This window comes from Nipponia nippon, unplaced genomic scaffold (assembly GCF_047370975.1).
Source record: "Nipponia nippon isolate SJK-2023a ecotype South Korea unplaced genomic scaffold, ASM4737097v1 scaffold_71, whole genome shotgun sequence".
In the NCBI taxonomy this organism is placed as follows: Eukaryota; Metazoa; Chordata; class Aves; order Pelecaniformes; family Threskiornithidae; genus Nipponia; species Nipponia nippon.
Window position 1 is genome coordinate 287192 of NW_028262393.1, and position 21002 is coordinate 308193.

The 21002-nt window shown below is 35.6% G+C and overlaps 1 protein-coding gene across 4 annotated transcripts in view; it reads right to left on the reverse strand.

Moving 5' to 3' along the window:
- LOC104020646 (NIPBL cohesin loading factor) overlaps nucleotides 1-21002 on the reverse strand; it is a 67117-nt gene that overhangs the window by 21482 nt on the left and 24633 nt on the right. For all 4 annotated transcript variants that reach the window (XM_087741047.1, XM_087741051.1, XM_087741048.1 and 1 more), the window contains 16 exons: nucleotides 20097-20294; nucleotides 19846-19917; nucleotides 19671-19760; nucleotides 18331-18434; nucleotides 16670-16756; nucleotides 14252-14483; nucleotides 13404-13555; nucleotides 12522-12602; nucleotides 11354-11454; nucleotides 9368-9506; nucleotides 9069-9151; nucleotides 7895-8027; nucleotides 6518-6661; nucleotides 1205-1294; nucleotides 751-965; nucleotides 548-650 (listed from right to left, as the gene is read on the reverse strand). In XM_087741047.1, the coding sequence (XP_087597173.1) occupies nucleotides 548-650; nucleotides 751-965; nucleotides 1205-1294; nucleotides 6518-6661; nucleotides 7895-8027; nucleotides 9069-9151; nucleotides 9368-9506; nucleotides 11354-11454; nucleotides 12522-12602; nucleotides 13404-13555; nucleotides 14252-14483; nucleotides 16670-16756; nucleotides 18331-18434; nucleotides 19671-19760; nucleotides 19846-19917; nucleotides 20097-20294 (2024 nt within the window). The remainder of the gene's footprint in view (nucleotides 1-547; nucleotides 651-750; nucleotides 966-1204; nucleotides 1295-6517; nucleotides 6662-7894; nucleotides 8028-9068; nucleotides 9152-9367; nucleotides 9507-11353; nucleotides 11455-12521; nucleotides 12603-13403; nucleotides 13556-14251; nucleotides 14484-16669; nucleotides 16757-18330; nucleotides 18435-19670; nucleotides 19761-19845; nucleotides 19918-20096; nucleotides 20295-21002) is intronic.

Consider the following 21002-nt stretch of genomic DNA (forward strand, 5'->3'; position numbering starts at 1 on the left):
GCAGATCAATATAAGTAATGCAACCCAGACTAGTACTGGAGTTCAAACATGTCACCATGACTACATATTAGTGCTCTTCTCCCAGAAAAGGCAAAGAAATGACACCTGTCAAACAACAGCTTCTAAAGTGACAGTGACATGAACTGCAAGCAACTGACCAAGCTGGCTTGTATTTTCAAATCAAATTAAGCTCAATTTCATGAGTTAATATTACCAAATGAGCATGCATCTTACAGAAACTGTGAAAATTATTTCAGCATTTTGTAATTATCCTCTTACAGCGTACACCTAATTATAGTGATTTTGTTATACACATAACACAGACAAATGAAATAATGTATGTAAAATACGACATACAAAATACATGCAAGAAAAAGAAACATAATCACTTATGTCATCAATGCAGAATATGAAAGCACATGGTGTTATCATGGCCTGTTAAATACCTGTGCTCAACAATGAACAGATATGGCACACTACCACAAAAGCGTTTGGAATCAGAAACCAACTGTGTTTCACTGTAACTAAGGCTTCCGGCACAGTTTACCTGTGTCAAATAAATATCGAAGCTCTGGGCAAACGGCCTCATAGAGGCCAAGTAGCGAACAATCAAACACGCATCTTCGTAGTCCACAGTATCAGAATTCATCCTGCAACAAATTCCATGTGTCAATTAGGACATGTTTATCAAAAATTATTTAAAACATCAAATGGATGGTTAATAAAGAATTAAGTGGTACCAAAACATACTTTAATGTACTGAACTGAGATGGAGCAGTTTTAATGATGCTGCGAAGAAACTTTTTGCGACTTTCTGCTCTATGCATGATTTGTCCTGTGGTCTCAACATCTTTTGCATGATGAGTTCCTTCAGATGAATCCTCATCCTTCTGAGACTTAATTGCTTTCTCTGTCTCCATAGTAGTATCACGGAACCACTGAGCGATATAAAACTTCCGAGAAAACTGGAGAAATATAACAGGATGCACAGAAAACAGAAGCAATAGATACAGAAAAGGAAAATTAACAGATTTATAATGAGATTAAGTGAATCTAATGCATCAACAATATTTTGGAAAATACAGTCAACAGTATATGTTAGGGTGACAATTTAATTGAAGTACTAATATGCATAACAAAAAAAACAGTACATGTTATTGAAATTATTTTTATATACACTTGACACCAGAAAGCTGAAATTTACCACTAATGATGCATCAGTTTCTGTGTTCTTATCCAGATAATCTAGCAAAGCCTTTTGCAGCTGTTGGATTTCATCTTCTCCTCCTGAAACCTGTCAGAAGGAGAAATATAGTTATAAACCAGAATATTCTATGGTGGTAATTATCATCTGAAAAATCTGCATGTCCACATATAAAATACATGGAAGTCACTTGCTTTGATAATTGCAGAATATTAACAATTTGTTAACCAATTACTTATAAACTGCACAGAGACTGAAACAAATTAGACTGTGGCTCTAAAGTCTAAGAAAGATTAGGAGCAGACTAAGACTGGTTTTAAAACAGACTGATTGATTTGATTAATTTTGGTTCTATGATCTTTTTTGAAGACTCCCTGTCACGGAGGAAAAAAGGGCTGAAATCACACAGCAGACAGACAGAAGGTTTAACCTACAAAAGTCACCGTTAGCTGTCTTACCAATATTAAATACCGAAACAGTGACTTCTCAGATGAACAAGGGATAAAAGGCAAAAAAGTAAAGTAAAAAGAAATATGAAACAGACAACAGTAAAAAGGTATGGGAAACATCAAAGAAATAAAAATAACTTCTCCCTTTGTAAAAATATTTAGTATAAGTGTTTTCAGGAATAAAGCATCCATACAGAGAAAGTACAGCAAGTATACTCAATCTAGGAAAGAACTTAGAGAGGTTGTTCCCAAACACCTCTGAGCTCCAGCACTGAAGAATCATGCTCTCTGAGATTCAACTATGTTTCTATCAGTCAAAAAGCTTGAGAGCAAACACACATTTTATAAAAAATGTCACCTACTGCATAAAGCCTATCTACAGAACAGGGTAACATTAATTTTCCTGTGAAGCACTTTTAAGATGCATTAAAAGCATTACATATGAAGTATTCACCTGAAAACTAGTGCTGGAAACTATGTATCAGATTTGTAATATCTCAACTGTATGAATGTTAAAAACAAAAGATATTTTTTCCAAGAGACTATTTAATAGGAAATACTTCTATTTCCTACATGTATATAAGGCACATGGAAGACAGGGAGATGATTTGAGACAGCCAGCACAGCTTCACCAAGGGCAAGTCCTGCCTGACCAACCTAGTGGCCTACTACACACTGATGGAGTGACCACATCAGTGGACGAGGGAAGAGCTATGGATGTCATCTATCTGGACCTCTGTAGGGCCTTTGACACGGTCCCCCACAACATCCTTCTCTCTAAATTTGGGAGGGATGGATTTGATGGATGGACTGTTCCGTGGATAGGGAATTGGTCGGATGGTCGCATCCAGAGGGTAGTGTTCAGTGGCTCAGTGTCCAAATGGAGATCAGTGACAAGTGGTGTCCCTCAGTGGTCCCTACTGGGACCAGTGCTGTTCAATATCTTCATCAGTGACACAGACAGTGGGATTGAGTGCACCCTCAGCAAGTTTGCAGATGACACCAAGTTGAGGCGTGTGATTGACACCCCTGAGGGACGGGATGGCATCCAGAAGAACCTGGACAGGCTTGAGTAGTGGGCCCATGTGAATCTCATGAGGTTCAACAAGAACAAGTGCAAGGTCCTGAACCTGGGTTGGGGCAACCCCTGCTACCAATACAGGCTGGGGGATGAAGGGATTGAGAGCAGCCCTGCTGAGAAGGACTTGGGGGCAGCAGTGAATGAAAAGCTGGACATGAGCCGGCAATATGTGCTTGCAGCCCAGAAAGCCAACCTTATCCTGGGCTGCATCCAAAGCAGTGTGGCCAGCAGGTCGAGGGAGGGGATTCTGCCCCTCTACTCTGCTCTGGTGAGACCCCACCTGGAGTGCTGCCTCCAGCTCTGGGGCCCTCAGCACAGGAAGGACAGGGACCTGTTGGAGCAGGGCCAGAGGAGGCCACAAAAATGGTCAGAGGGCTGGAGCATCTCTCCTATGAGGACAGGCTGAGAGAATCATAGAATCATAGAATCGTCAAGATTGGAAAAGACCCTTAAGATCATCAAGTCCAACCGTCAACCTATCACTGCCAAGTCCATCTATACCATGTCTTCAAGCACTGTATCTATCCGTCCTTTAAACACCTCCAGGGATGGAGACTCAACCACTTCCCTGGGCAGCCTGTTCCAATGCTTGACCACCCTTTTGGTGAAGAAGTTTTTCCTAATATCTAACCTAAACCCCCTGGCGCAGCTTAAGGCCGTTTCCTCTCATTCTATCACTCGTTACTAGGGAGAAGAGACCGACCCCCACCTCGCTACAACCTCCTTTCAGGTAGTTGTAGAGAGCAATAAGGTCACCCCTCAGCCTCCTCTTCTCCAGGCCAAACAACCCCAGCTCCCCCAGTCGCTCCTCATAAGACATGTGCTCTAGAACCTTCACCAACTTCGTTGCCCTCCTCTGGACATGCTCCAACCCCCAGAGAGCTGGGGTTGTTCAGCCTGGAGAAGAGAAGGGTCTGGGAAGACCTTATTGCAGCCTTTCAATACTTAAAGGAGGCTTGTAAGAGAGATGGGGACAGACTTTATCAGGGCCTGTTGTGATAGGACAAGGAGTAATGGTTATAAACTAAAAGAGGGTAGATTCAGACTAGATATAAGGAAGACATTTTTTATGATGAGGGTGGTGAAACACTGGCACAGGTTGCCCAGAGACTTTGTGGATGCCCCATCCCTGGAAACATTCAAGACCAGGCTGGATGGGGCTCTGAGCCACCTGATCTAGTTGAAGATGTCCCTGCTTATTGCACAGGGGTTGGACTAGATGGGCTTTAAAGGTCCCTTCCAACCTAAACCATTCTATGATTCCACATATATCCTGATCTCTTAAACAGTTCTGGCCTATGTAAATAACTATTGAATAACGATCTTGTTATGATCATGAGACAATGTACTTCTCCCCATGTACGGGTTATAGACAATATATCAGTATCAATGCATGAGTCAGAAACTAACGTGCTCAACATCCACAAGGCAGCATAAAACCAAACCTATAAATCACCCTTTTTTCCTTAGTATTATACTGAAATACACAGGTCTTTGCTGTTGCTGATAGTACAGCAGGCAAAAGGATATATTTTTTTCCAAAATGAGTAAGTTCAAGAGTTCAAAACATGTCTACAATGCACATAATACTGATACAGGATTATATATACATTTGGCACCCTAATATACATTTAAATTGTGATTCGAAATTCTAGGCTTCAATCAATGATAAATTCTGTGGATAACTAGCTGAATAAAAGGGTTGCTTGATGAACCTTAACTGCCTAACTATTTTCAAACAAGTAAAAAACCCAGAACAAAGAGAAACTATGAAGACTACAACAAATCATATTCAATATTGATAATAAAAGTAGAAGAATAATTTCTGGCTTAAAATTCTTTAGCTACAAAACATTTTTCTTCTTCAGTGCTAAAACTCATAACTTACAACCATCTTAACTTCTGTACGAAGAGCACAGATTGAGAATCTTGTCACAAATACAGCACATAATATAGCTTGCAAACATCAGCAAGTGGAGAAAGGTATAGTTACAAGTCCAGAATATCAGTGGATCAAGAGATAAACTCATGAAAAGCATGCACAAGTGTTCAAATCAACTTGACAATCCATGACAGATTTCTATGAAAAAAATCTACTGCTTAAAAATGTCAAAGCAGAATAGATTTTCTCCTAAATCTAATTCTATGGGTCACGAGTCCAAACCACAGTAGAGAGAGTTATAACCATTCATCAATCATTGGAGAATATATCAGAATGGTATCAGAGCGTAGAAGGAAACATCCAACAGAGTCTAAGTATTCAATTTAGCAAGAAAGAAAAATCTGTAGAGGTATAAGTTCATTTCCGAATGGAAATAATAATTTAAGATTCTGATGATGACAGCTGAGTATGTCTACCAATGGATTGTCTTATTTTCTTGCCATTTGAACAGCAAAGTGAAGCTTAGCTGTCATGTACACCATTTCCAAGTATTTATTTGTTCTTGTGTTACAACAACACTGTCTACCCTGACTGATGGTACTCTACCTTCCACAATGCACAGATGGTACTGTCTACCATCACTGATGTTAAGCTTCCTGAGCAACTGAAAAAAATGCTTTTAGCACTCAATTGCCCACAGCAATTTTATTTTCTGCAGATGCCAAAGTCTAGTTACTGCCTGATCCTGTAAAAACCCCAAAATAAATAGAAATATTCATGTAGGTCACCGCTCAGGTAGGTATTCTCTTAGAATATCTTTCAATACTATTATAAATTCTGGAGATAAGGAAAGAGAAAAGAATTCTTCTGAAGTATTTCCCTATGAAGTCTAATGTAGAATTGTCAGAATCACTGCCAACAGGGGAGTATTATAACCCCTTAGCACACAGAAGTATAAATTATATTAAGCCATGGACATAAAGACTTGACACCATACGTTGTAGAATATTCTAACTGACAAAAGTTATGGGAAGTATCAGCCTCATAAAGGAGCAGATGAATTTTGATTCTTTATCTGAATGCCTGTAAAGCGCAGAAATTTTTCCTTCAACATAAATCTGTAGCAGTCATTATAAAGTACATGTAATAGATCTGTAGTCTTTTCAGGTAACTGAAAGGGAAACAAACTTGATATGACTACTCAACTTTAGATCACGCTGAGAACAGTTAGCAGTTCAGAAAGAAATGTATTGCGTCCATAAGAAATGTGCAAGTCCACATTTTTAAAAGGACACATAAGATCTAAGATTTTCTCATCATACTATGTACAGCATAGAGCCCAAATGCATACATTGCTTTGATAATTGTTGCCACCCTTGCAGATTCGTAACAGCATTAGCAGAAACACTCTCTAATGAAAGATATATGCAAGTCCAGTTTAAAAAACAAAACAAATAAACAAGAAAACCCTCCAAACCCTGATGACCAACACCAGCTACATCACATAAAAATGAACCTTACAGGCCTAACAGTTTAACTCTCTAAAGCCTGTATATGAGTGCCAGCAGCTCAGTTACCACTTTGCAATAGCAAATGCACATACATCCGTATTTAAGGCCTCTTAAGATAGAATCCAACTATTGCTCCATTATTTCCTCTGTATTGTTACAAGAAAACTGGCTTAATCACTGTAATTAACCACTTCATATGATCACTACAGAGATGGCGCAAGGAAGACATGAGCTAACAAATGTAATACTTATAAACTGAGTATATTTGATTCAAAAATCTGAACAATGAAGACTGATTCTCCACAACGCCAGTTTTTCAAACATCTTTAAAACTTTGAAGTATTTGAATGGATACATGTCAATGCAGCTGGCATGGGATCTCTCACACACCTGTTTGAGGATTCTGGCTATAGATCCTTGATCCATTTTGCTAGTGACTGCATCTTTCCTGAGTCTTGCAGCTACAGTTCCAAGATAGTCAAGCGATGCAACCCTTAATGCCATTTCTGTAGATTTGTTACTGAACTGGTGAACCTAAGAAAAACAGAACAAACTGTTAAAAACAAGTATTTATTTATGCAACTGAGATTCTTCTCACAAGAGACTGCTTGACCTTACTAAAAATTCCACCTAACTTCCATGCTGCATAAAATTATGTAATTTACTATTACATCACAGATACACTACTTATTTACATTAATGTTTCTTCCTTTATTGCGTCTCTCTTTCTACAAATATGCCTGTTAGAGTTTTTAAAAATATTTATTTTCATAAGATAAATTAGACAACTAGTACAGCAGATATCCTTTGCAATAGCATAGATCTTAAGGACCATAATGCAAATTCCTCATTATTCACGCAAGTATAAAGAAAGCTACATTTTACCAGAAACAGGACCATAAAATATTTTTCCAAGAAGCAGCTCAAATTGCTGTGTTAATTACATTGTAACACTGAAGAACAACTCTCAAAACACGTCAACAAAAATATTTACATTCTGTAAAATATCATAAGTAAATGCTATTATCGGTAAAAAAAGAAAGTGCTTATTTGTTTTCAGGTTCTTTGCTAAAGGAATAGTCCAGAGAAGATATTTAACATTAATAACTACAGCTATTAGTCTGACTTTACTCCAAGTGAACATCTACATTTATTAGATGCTATGCAATGGCATTTTTTCATGTTGAAAATGTCATAGAATAGTGGAAGTGAACTTCCATGAGAAACTGTATACATATGATCTTTAACAAGTTCCAGATCAATGATCCTCTAACCCAAATTTTATTATCTATGTATTACATAGTAGCAATACATGTAAGAAAATCCTTAAATGCTGCATGTGTGCCAAGCATTCCTGTAGTACTTTCCACTGAAATCTCTACAACTACCTGACAGGAGGTTGTAGCGAGGTGGGGGTCGGTCTCTTCTCCCAAGTAACAAGTGATAGGACAAGAGGAAACGGCCTCAAGTTGTGGCAGGGGAGATTTAGATTAGATATTAGGAAAAATTTCTTCACGGAGAGAGTGGTTAGGCATTGGAACAGACTGCCCAGGGAAGTGGTGCAATCACAGTCCCTAGAAGTATTGAAAAAGTGTGTGGATGTGGTGCTTAGGTTTAGAGATGGACCAGGCAGTTAAGTTAACAGTTGGACTGGGTGATCTCAGAGGTCCTTTCCAACCTTAACAATTCTATGATTCTATGAAATAAACAAGTCTTCATTTTAGTAAAAAGAAATTAATATAATAGTTAAAAACAAGAATCCCTTACCAATAGCCTTCCTAATAAGCTAAGTAGCAACTCCGCAGCTGGCCATTCTGGTTTATTGACTGTGGAAAGAAGATCTTGAATGAAGTTCTCAAACAGTGGCCTGTAATCTTCTTCCCCTTGTTTACTGCCACACCTGTTTAAGAGAAAATGCATTTTGTAAGCAAATTTAAGAGCCATTTAAGCTTTTCTTCTGACATAAACAGAAGTAATCTTATGTTTAATCAGAAAAGCAGTTTTATGCAATTCTAAAAAAAAAATCTGAAATATTAGCAGAAAATTTGTTTTATTCATATACAGAGAAATAGTTTAAACAGTTACCACTCCAAGTTGCACTGCAAGTAAAGCAGCTAATCCACAGTAGTAGAATTTTGTTCCTAAAATTCTTTTATTTATTGCTTTGAGTTGAAGTCTGCATTAACTTGGATGGACAAAGTAGGTAAAATTGTAAAGCTCAAGCTGTATTGGGGTATTTAGGAGGTGTTGTGGCTATATTCCTTAAGCTTGGTCTGATTTATCTGACAGTGATAAGATGCCTCAGTATTATGCTCCACAAAGGTTAAAATCAGAATGTAAAAAAACCCAAAAGATAACATACCTGCTAGCGTTTCACTTATATGTGGCATCCCTTATTTTAATGATACTAGAAGTATGCAGAGAGATTGCTAGATGGCTATTAAATAGCCTTTTGGCTTAAGAGTAGAAACTAACACAGTAAAAACCTCAGAACTTATTCTTAGAAATCCTTCGGTTATTCAGGTATATATATATTTTTTTCCCCTGTTGAGCTATTGACATTTCTAACTTTAGCTAAATGAAAGTTATTTTTAGTTTTTTTGTGTCTTTGACATTCTGATGACTGAATGAATATGGTTTTACCGCTTAAATATTTACTCAGCCTTCTCTTCCAGGATACAGGTGAGTAAGAGACTCCTAATAAAAGGATCCTACATGATCAAACAGATTCTTAAACGTATAAAGAACTCTCTGCAGAATTTCTGTTCCACAAAAACTTTTGCCCAGACAAGTACTCTTAGGGATCTATAAAGTATATTGTTATAAATAACTTTATGAGTAGGTATTTAGCATTGCAAAGTGGTTAGGTTTGTCTTAAGGTATGACAGACTTTATTTGGAGTTTGTTTCATCAATACACTAAAGAATGCAACAGTACTTACTTCTTAAGGAAAATAGAAAGGAAGTTTTGTGCTGTTCTCATGGCTGTTTCATATGAGTTAGTAATAAGGACATCCTGATCCACCTAAAAATAACAAGATATATTTGTCTATTATTTTGGCATACACAGAAATATGATTTCCAGATCAGCATTTGTCATGCATCAAATAATTACAGCAGACACAAAATTACAATGTTTGATTACTAGAGCACCATAATAAAATATTATACCTATAAACACACAAAGTCATTCCTGCACAGAAAAAAAAAAAAAGATTATGGCTTTTTAAAAATATCTTACTTTCTTGTTTGATTCCTCCTCTGAATTAGAATCTTTTTCTGCTGATGGTAGGTGCACCACACACTGAATAAGTTGCAGAACTAGTGCCGTTACCATCTGAATATACATAGGCTCTCCATCAGTGTCACTGCTGTTTAATCTGTTAATAAGAAAAGATAGCATTACACAAAAACTAAACAGAAAAGACAAAACAAGCAAAAAATTTTTGGTCCTAAATAATACCTTTCTAAAATTATTACCACAGCTAGAAATTGGTGTTCTAGGCATTTATCTAGTCATTTGCTTCTCTCTTGTGCAGTGTAAGATTTGGTCTAACACAAACAGTAAGTATTATTCTCAGGCAGAAGACGAACTGAAAGAGCCCACAGATGGGCTCTCAGAGCATATGTGAAGTTCAGCAACTGAAAAATCTACAGGAATATTTAATAAATCAAACACCTACAGCTAAGACACTTACTAATAGGCTTATTATGTACAATGCCATATCCATTTTCAACACAAGACAAAAATAATACACTGAACTGTTGCCCTAATAATTTATTACTTATATATTATTTAATGTATGTGAAATTTGCAGGAATTTTAAACAACAGAGAATAGTGGCCATGACCTGGCCTGACTTCTATAAGAGTTACACCTATGGTAATCAAGATAGTGTAACAGACTATGAACTTCAGCATGCAAGTGTCTTTAAGTGTGTCTTTAAGTTGGTAGGACCAGTATGAATACACTCCATGTTTCTCCCATGATATAACCTGAGAAATAGTATGGTGTTTACTACCCATACATACATCAACACCACCTATTGCTACCTTTACAAATATGAAAAGGTGATAATCCCTGACATCATTCTCCTCAAATTATTAAAATACTAACTGGGCACAAAATAGATTGTAATTATTATCTTTATTAAGTTATCTTTTGACTAGTTTTAGAGAGAAAAACTTCCCATATCAAATTTTGTGTAAGCTGTACCCTTCATGACTGTAGCCACAGTGAGGGAATGCCCTTTAACAGACCAGGGTTAGGATTCTACAGATAAACAATGCAGTCATTGTGGCCTTGAGATAGCGACTTCCTTCTGGTACAGGTCCTAATTCAAAGAGCTTATCTACCATTTATGCTCCTGTTCCTACCACCTTCCTATTTGCTAGATCTCTGATGTCTATAACCAAAACAAAAGGAAATACTAGGAACGAGCACTTATGTTAACATTAGGGTCACTGAATTCAACTTCAAAGTTTCAGTGTATTTCTTTTCCTGAATGCTTCCTGTTCATCCACACTGGATCAGATAAAATATTTAACAATTTGTCTGTCTCTGGGGGCAAGATGTATGCAAGCAAGGAACAAAATCAACACCAACAACAAATGTTTTAGAATCATTTAAAGTGTCCCAATCTCACTTTTATCTGAAATCCAGTACAGGTCAGATTCTCTCTCAGATTGAATCTGAACCTATAGTATTATTCTGAAGATGCACTGAAACCTAGCTGAAGTGCTTAAAAGACAGTTAAAGTGAACAGAGTAGTTCCTAAATGAAACTAATTCAAAGGGATATTAGATCCATTTCCTTCCTGGAAAGAGTGAGTATGTCCTCAAAGAAATTCAGGCAGAATTTTCCTATTAAGCTTTAGCAATTAAGAAATTATGTAACTCCACACAAACAGAACTGAAGAATTTTCCAACAAAAAAAAATTCTGTATGCACACTAACATTGCACTCATTTACATCCTTAGTGAGATGAAGAATAAGACATTTCATTTATTTTCATAAGCAGGCACAAATATGATGGCATAAGAAACAGTGATTATTACAAGACATTTGGCAGGCAATTTTCTGCTCTCATTGTTTTGAAATATCAACGTCTAAAAAAGCGCAGCTTGTGGAGTTGCAGATTTTTAAAGAAGTAGTTAATACTGAAGCCTAAAATCCTACATCTACAAAACTGTAAATGCTACTGTTATTGATCTATGTCAGAAATTACCTGAAGTTTCTCAGACTCCTCTTGCTAGTTGGTAGTCTTGCAAGGGAAGTGAAAATTTCTTCTAGTATTAACTGTCTATGTTTTTCATACCTGGAGAACACCTATTTAACAGTTACAGAATTGTTAGAAAATTATCTATTGTTACAGAAAATATTGCTTGTTAAATATATTGTTACAAATTATATATAGAAACATACACTTTACATGACACTTACACAAATTATAATTAATGCATACCATGTTTTTAATGCATTACTTTGTTTTTTCAAAGCAAGCATTTCTTTACAAAATACATAAAAACTTTTTCAAATATAGATTTTTAAAAATCTTAAAATAACAAAAATGTGTAATAGCTCTTAAAAATACCTTAGGTTTTAAAAATTTCTGTCAATGGTAGAATACACTATATAGGAAATTCAAACAGTGTAACACTAAGATTTCAGACTCCAGTACAGAGCTAGCTAATCTCTGTGGTAATATAAACTATGTGAACATGTGTATGGCTGTAGAGCACATTTGAGAAATCAGTTTTACTTCATACTCTAAGCTTTAATGTCTGCCTCCCATGACATACTCTTTCAATTTACAGAGTCAGGATTGTAGAGTTTGCCTCTCCTTTTGTTGAGGCAGAATACTGGAGTATATCATCCTTACAAAGATGGAAAACTCCCACTTGAACAAGCACATCTGTGTTGCGATGCATTTTTCCTGAAATAATATTTTACCTGCTCTGTGAATTTTTCACATAGCCACCTCTTTCGAGGAAAAGAATTTATTCTATTACATAGAAGTATCCTACTAGTTCTATACCTTATTCCATTGCATAATTTCAAATCTTAACACAGGAAATAAGGAAAACCACATTTCTAAGATTTCTTAAGACAAGAAAGGACAGGTAAGAGGAAAGGGTTTGTGTTTACACTTTAAATAACATAACCAAAATTAAGAAGTTCCTTGCTTAAGTAGGATATTTCTTCCTGTAGAGTACTCTGCAGATAGGGGCAGCTCAGGTAGATTTAATACTGTTCCTAGACTATGATACCAAACTGTAAAAACAAGTAAGAATAAAATGAGTTCTAAACTCCAGTTCTCTACCAGAGCCTATGTAAATGCCCTAATAACTTTCAGAAGTACAGGAACATGAAACTACAAATTAAAAAGTACTTACTGCAGTCACTAATTTGATGGCACATAACTGTAGTTCACTGACATTTTCTACAAAGAAAGGTGTTATTCCCATAGACGATACCTATCAATGGCAAGAAATTATTATAAGTATATTTTACTAACAAACTGATATTTATGCAGTTTCACAAGTAGATTATTCATTCAGCAGGCAAGGTATTCAACAAGATGTATTACTTGGTATTATTTGCAAATAAAGTTATTAAAGGATATTAGAGCACAAGTCTTATGAGGAGCGGCTGGGGGAGCTGGGGTTGTTTAGCCTGGAGAAGAGGAGGCTGAGGAGAGACCTTATTGCTCTCTACAACTACCTGAAAGGAGGTTGTAGCGAGGTGGCGGTTGGCCTCTTCTCCCTAGTAACAAGCAGTAGGACAACAGGAAACAGCCTCAAGTTGTGCCAGGGCAGGTTTGGGTTGGATTAGGAAAAACCTCTTCACTGGAAGGGTTGTGAAGCACTGGAACAGGCTGCCCATGGTTGAGTCCCCATCCCTGGAGGTATTTTAAAGAAGTGTAGAAGTGGCGCTTGGGGACATGGTTTAGTGGTGGACTTGGCAGTGTTAGGTTAACAGTCAGACCTGATGATCTTAAGGGTCTTTTCCAACCTAAGTGATTCTATGACTCTATTTTTTAATAAAATGAGGTTAAACTTTTCTTAAGTGTACAAGAAAAGCCGTTAAAGATTTGACCATTAGATGCTCTTCTCCTGCAGATCACCTGCTACACAACAAACTAGTCACTGATGTTAATAATTCAAAAGTTTGTACTGGTTCCATACTTCATCTCACTGAGACAATCATACTTTACATTCTCTCTGGGAAAACAAAAACAAACATTCTCAGGCAGAAATTCTTCTGATAAAACTTACCTGAAGAATAGTTGTATCAGTAAGAAGCTGTATTTCTAGCAATTCTGACAAGCTGCTAACAATGTCACAAACTTTGTTATACAACATCACTATAACTCTTTGCTTGTGGGTGGAACACTTGGCACGTTTTGCTTTTGAACTTAAAACACCACCTAGAAAATAAAAAATATCTTCATTAATTTTTTCAATGTTTCACATAAAATATTAGAAATACGATCTTCCTCAAAAAGTGTCCCCAAAACAACTGCATGAATACACCTTTGTAAAAGTAATTGCTTACAGAAGAAAAACTATTTAGTAGCAGCTGGAAAGCAAGAATTTCACATGATATTAATTTTTCATAATTGCTCTAAATTCTGGATCCAAGATTTCTAAAAAGGTTATTGACACCCCCATCTAAAGGTATGCATGTGACAACAAAATGCCAAATACTAAATAGTTTTCATTGAAATAAATCATTATATACACAGAGATTATGACTATAAAATAACTTATTCCTACATATTATAACTATACACAGAAGCTGAACTTCAGACAAACTTCTAAATACTTTTGTCTAAATACTTTGGTTACACTGACATTATTGCAGTAAACCAAGATGTATGACTAAGTTATTCAGAGGACACATTTCATTCATTTTTTTTTTTCACTCTGCATTTCATCATCCTCAAAGTAACATAACGTATTAATTCCAGATGCTGTATGTGATATGGAAGAACTATCAGCATAAGAGTTGCATATAAAAATCTTATCCCAGAAAGTCCGATCACTTGCATCACCATATAGTAGGTTGTGTTTTGATATTTTTTAATGTGGAAAGATTTTTAAAAATTTCTTAGCATACTAACCACCATGAGGATCCACCCTATACACAGGATCATACTGAGGATAAAGAGTGTTCTGCAAATGAAATTTTGTGTATTGAATAACTCTTTCTATTACGTCCTCAATATATACAGCTTTAGGCATGTTTGGTGATGTCATAATATTGATAGCAGTAAGACAAGCATCAGCAGATTTTGTCACTCGTTCCATAATAAGATCTCTCCATAATCTCTCCTCATCTTCAGTGTCATTGTTCTGCAACAGTCAAGAAAAACAGGATAGTGTGAACAAGAATTCAAATTTTTATCCTTACCAAGTAAAAGATAATAACATTACCTTAATATACTTACATACACATGTGTATAAAACGTTGTATTTCCTTTTTGATACAAAAATAGTTTGTTTTAGAAATCAGCTAATGTTTGTTTTACTAGCAACATGTTTGTAATATGTCTCCCTAAGTTACAAGTCTTCAAAGTCTCACTATTCTTCTACTAGAACACAAAGAAGCTTTCTGTGTATCATTGGGAAGCACTATGAGGGAAGATTGCCACATACTCTACTTAAAACTGGTGTACCTTAAGCAACATCTAAACTGATTCATCTAGTGTTTTCTTCAGTGGCCTATGCACACCAGTTGCTGTTTTGATCAATCTAATTTTTGCCGCTAGAGGGAATTCTTACACAAAAAGACTGTTACAAGTCACATGAAACTCGTAAGTACACGACTCTCTGCTTCACTTTCTCTGCTTATCAATGAGTTTAAAACATGTCTTATCAAATATGTCTATTTAGAAATAGCACGGGGTGCAGAATCTCTGTATTTCTGTGTTTGTACAAATTACAAAAACAAACATACATGAGGTTAATTATGACCACCCAACACTACTTAAATATTATTATAACATTATTCATAGCAAAAGCTAGTAAAATTTTTCATTGCTTCTCTGGTACAGATATAGCCTACAGAGAAAAAGAATCTTTCCTGCCTATATGACACCATAGTTCAACACTGTTGGCTTGCCCTGTAAAAATAAGGGGTTGGTGAAACCATATCAACTTATGCCCTTTGGGTAAGAGAATCTAAAACAATTTCACAGTGGATTATATATATGATATATGTATTTGTAAAATCAACAGAAATCTGCAAGTCAGGAGATCCCTGTAAATTTCCTGCATAGAATGGCTTTAAGCCATTTGTTCCTTATGCAAATGAGGCTTAAAAAACCCTAGTAGTTTTAAATATTTTCTATTTTTTTTGCTGATTGATCTTGGAAATAAAAAGAATATGCAAGTGCACTCTGCCTCTGACAAACATCCTGACATAGAGGTAGGATACCTTCACAGCACTGTAAAAGAAGTCAGCTTACTCCTTAGCAAGGGCTTTCTTTGCCGTAATGATTTCAATCATGTTTAATAGGTTTTAAGAAAAAATCCAAAACTTTTTTGGCTAAAGATTGCTTCTTTTTTCACTTGAAGCTTTATCTCTGAGTTGGCAAGCATTGGACAATTTCATTAATTGCTTAATAATCTTGAGTTTTACTACAGAAAGCTAAAAGAAAAATATCACTTTAAAAGCATTAGCACAAAGACTTAATTACAGTAAAGTAGAGCAGGTAAACCAGCACCTTCTTTTCACTTATTTTTCATTTTGCTGAAGACATTCCAAACCACATACTGAAACTTTAAAAACCCTACAAACTATCTAGATGAAGGTATTTAGGTACAAATTATATGTCTCTGATTTTCATTTGTAAGTTCAAATTCTTCCTTTCCAATATAAATAAATACTCTCTAATTCTGCAGATCAAGGAATTTTTTTTCCATAAAACTCAAGAACTCTATTCTTACTAGAATATGTCTTTGATTAGAAAGTGCAGAAAGAAAGAAATATATGAAATGTGAAATATCACATATCAACTTCATAAAAACTCCCCACAGAGTTTTAGGTATATCAGGAAAAAAACCCTAAAATCTTAAACTTCCTGTTAGTTTTGTTTACGTTGACAACTTTAACTTTGCAGTGTAAGAACAGACCTAAACAAAGTGCTTCCTCCTTTCTTAATGCTCAGGAGAAGAATATGCTCTACATGAAAGCTGTAGTACTTCTTTCATTGTGTAAGGGATGTTTTTTGGACATGTAGCAAAGAAATGTCTAATGGTGCAAATTACACCAGTTACCATGAGTATTTCAGGATGAAATTATAATATTTAAAATTGAAACAAAAGTTATCAGTACTATAATAAAACATGTTTAGTACTGAAAAAATATAACCAATTGTATTTTACTTCAAAGCTTAAAATTTGGCAATCTCAATCACATACACATCAGAAATTCCTTTCACACACACGCAGAGTATTTAAAACCATCACTAAATAGGATGCAAGCAAAGAAACTCTATTCTACACAATGTTGTGAAATTATGTAATTTGAAACTCACATGGTTAAGTAACGTAGAAAGCTTTGATCCATCTTGAATATTCTTCTCCAATATATTCAGGACTTTCACTGTTTTATCTGTTGAGAGCTAAAACAAGAAAAAAACCACATTAAACAACTACAGGAACATAAAGACTTCCAAATTGTTGAAATGGATGAAGGATAGAACTTGTTATATAATCTGAAACACTTAAATTGTAAGCAATTCGAGATAAGGAAGGGATCTTGACTTCCGTGGTTTCTGACACAGCACGACTGAGAATGCTGACAATACAACTAAACTAGGTGAAATATATTCTATGATTGCAATCAAACTGCATTTTCAACCAGCAAGATCCACAAAAATGGATTTAAAATTGCATATTTGTCACTAATGTTGTATCGTAACTCACTTTGGCTTCTAGAAACAGAAATTTACCAAATCCAAGTATCAACCACAAATTCTAACTGACCATATAGAGCTTTATTAGGAGAAAATCCAGATTCCATGAACAAGCAGAAATAAAATTCCCTGGTACCTGAGTGCAAATAAAAAGGAAATGTATTCTTAATATTAGTGTTAACTTTGAATAACTAGCATGTTGAAAAAAGTAACTCAAACTTACTGATCTTCTACAGAATTATGATTAAATAATTTGTAGAATATGCTAAACTTGAGGAGAGACAGTTTCACTCATCCAGATACTATTGGCACTCACCTTTAGAAACAACAAAATTCTGATTTTACATATACATATATGTATGTATGTATGTATGTGTGAAAAATAGAGAACAGAGGTTAAGGGTGAGAACTATCAGGAAAGAGAAACACTCAGGCTGACAGCACGCTACAACGGAAGGTAGAGAGAGAGAAGAGAAGTCCAGGAAGAATATCTAAATTTTGGATTAAAGAAAACCATTCAGAGTGGCTTATAATAAGTAGCTTCACAGACACTTTACAAACACAGTAAATGGTCATGAGCAGGCAGAGTAAGACTTTAACATGAGACTGCCCAAAGTCAAGAGTTCCAGGAAGATAAGGAAAGCAAGAACATTGTTTCTAGAGGTGTGATACCAACAGTTCGCACCAAGAAAAGTTCCCTTGAACTGAAGTCAGGAAGAGTACGGCAAAGAAATCACAGTATGCAGTCTACAGAAAATGAATCGTTATCACCTGGGGTGTTAAATCTTCTAAGTCTGAAAGGCCTTTTGGGAGAGGCGGAGGAAGCAGGCAATTCAGTGTGATCCCTGCTGGACAGCATACATTTACACTGATGGCATGTATCAGAAAGGGTGGATTTTTTTACTTTGCCATCAGGTTCTGATTTACTGTGGTTGCTCAGCATCAGCTGTAAGGAGCAAAGCCTATAGGATGACGTGCTTTTATGGAAGTCGATTAATTATTTTACATTTTACCACTCAGGCATGGGTACTACATATTGGCATATAGTCAGCACTGACACAGAGAAGGACCATTCAACAAAAACGTCTCAGCTTCAGAGACAGCAACAGTTAAGATGTGGTAACTTTTTCAGCACTTCAGCTGTCAGCAGAAGCACAAGTGTTCACAGTATCTGTAACATGCACACCTAAAGAAGGTGGAATGTTATTACAGGGGACGTAAGTTTTTGTAGTTTATCAAAGTTATAGGTTCAAAAAGAGTTAAAGACTATGAAGATGTACCTTGTCCATAATGCCCATTGCCTTGATTTTTGCAGATTCACTACCCAACTCACTAAGCTGATGTTTTCCCAGTAGCAATTCCTGTGGAATCTCATCATCATCACCTTTAAAAAAAAAAAAAAAAAATCAAAAAATTAACAATCATATTTCTAATTAGACTTCAAGAAAATCAGTATTTTATAGCCAATATGAAAAAGCAACTGAAGAATAAGAGCTGATTTTCCAAATAGCTAGCATGTAATAGTTCCAAATAGTTAGCATCTAATAGTTCCATCTAATGAAGACTAATGATGACAACTTTTGGTCATGTTAAAACAACGACTACTTGTTAAATATGACTGGTTCTGAAATACCATTTAACAGCCTAACATGAGGCATCCATTTCTGAAAGTCATAAATTAAAAACTTTTAATATAGCAAAACCCATTTATTGCAGCTCTTGTGCCATCACTCTCATTTCAGTAAAACAAATCTTAAATGTAGTCCTAATTCTAAAGTTCAAATCGGGGGGAGGGCAATAGATGAAAAACACATATGAATTTAAGTACCTTGGGATACACTGTGTCTTAATCATAGTTGCCCTTACAAAAAACCCCATAATGTTACCAGACACAGAAAGAACCAATGACTTCACTTTTAAGTCCAAGGTTGTATATGCTATTGCTTTAAAAACTGTAGTGATTTGTTTAGTATGCTTCTCCCCTTGTTCTAATCCTGTGACGAAGATGGTAGGAAAAAAATTAATGAATACTCTATTATTCATTTCAATAGAATGTCATCTTGGTCAACTTGAACTGCTTCCTCAGACAGTTATGCTAAGCTGGCTGGTTTTCCACTGAAATGGATAAGAAGCACACAGCGATTCAGTGCCTCAGCCATAAATGCCTAAGGACTCTGCTGCTTGAACCGAATAATCAAGCTATGTTGGTTCAAAGGCCACAACAGATGCAAAATTATGTGGCTCAGACATTACTAGCAAGTGAACCATCTTACAGTAGTGTTGTTTACAGACATGTTTGACAGAAGATAACACCCTAATGACATCCCAAAGAGGTATTGTTTCCACTCCAGGGGAATACTATTTGTCTTGTATGATTTATGCCCCTTTTGGATTCTGGAGGGAGGAGGAAGGAGGATCTTCTTCCTCCAGCAGTAAGTGAAATTGGAAAGGTAAAGGCCACCACTCAAGGTGGAAGCTATATACATGCAGTATGCCCTAGCATGTGTCACAGGCAATTAAATCACCAAGAAGTAAGTTCAAAAATACTGAGATACAAAGTTTTGGGTGTTTCTTGTGTTTCTAATTGGTGAAAGCATTTTGAAAATTTCTGACATATTACCAAAAGCTGTAAAATCCATGTCTTCCAAATTTTCCAGAATATTCTCTATTGAAGCAGTAAACCTTTTGAAAGTCGAAGAATCCATCATTTCTGGTGAAAAAAGAAGTTTATAAATAATTATTTTATGTACAAAACAGAAAATACAAACTGTGGAAAATATATTTTCTAAAATTACCTTCAGGTGTTAGTTTAGGTTCATAAGCTTTCCTCTTCTTTTGTTTTTCTTTTTTCTTCATTTTTCTAGCCACTAATTAAGACAATAAAGAGTGAAACAAATACTCTCTCAAAAATGAAATTATTATTTACATTTCTTACACTTGTATTCAATACTGCATGTAAAGATGTTTATTTTAAAATGTTTAACATATCCATTAAAAATGCACTAATATTATGGAATAAAATTAAATTTTTAAAATGATCAGTTACCCTCGCTGAGGCTAGGGGGAGGAGAATAATCATCCATATCAGAGTCATCGGGACTGCGATTACGGTAACGGCCACTACCAGAAGTCCTCCTTCCTTCATGATAATGAGCACTTCTCCTATGGTCACCAGAACTTCTTCTGTCGTGTTCTTCATATTCCCAAGCTTCATCTCGATCCTTTTTATGTCTTTTACGAGAAGCTAGAAATGAAATACATTTTCATTAGAAGTACAAAAATTCTACTTTTAATAGCTCAAAATTAAACATTTTAAAACATTTAAAAGACATGTAGATGTGGCACTTAGGGATAAGATTTAGTGGTGGACTTGGCAGTATTAGGTTTACGGTTGGACTTGATGATCTTAATGGTCTTTTCCAACCTAAATGATTTTGTGATTCTATAATTTGTAAGTTAAACACTGTTCTATACTTGTTCTGTAAAACAAGTGAACACTCTAAAACTATTATATAGATTTCTATTATGGCATTATTCTAACAATTTCTTTTGCATTACATGAAAACTATGCCTGAAACTGGCAAAGACACCAGCAAACATTTAAAAATACAAATTCACAGGGCATTTGTCCTTTTAAGCAAAGTAAGAGAAGTGGAACAAATCAAAATAAGTTTCATCCTTTCATAAGAGAACATTGAGATAATTTCTTCAGTTATCTGAATTGTGACTATTACTGGGTGTCCATTTTCCAATTCAGCGATTGCTTTGCCCATTTAACACAGCAAGTTCCAATGAGACTTGGCAGTCTAGTTGCTTAAAGATATTCTGTTTTGCCAAGACAACTAAAATTTTGTCTTGATATATATTGCAGGAAATTCAGTGTAAAGGAGAAAGCTGGAGTCACAATTCTGGGCTAGACAGCAAGTCAGTACCACAGAAGGTTATTATAATC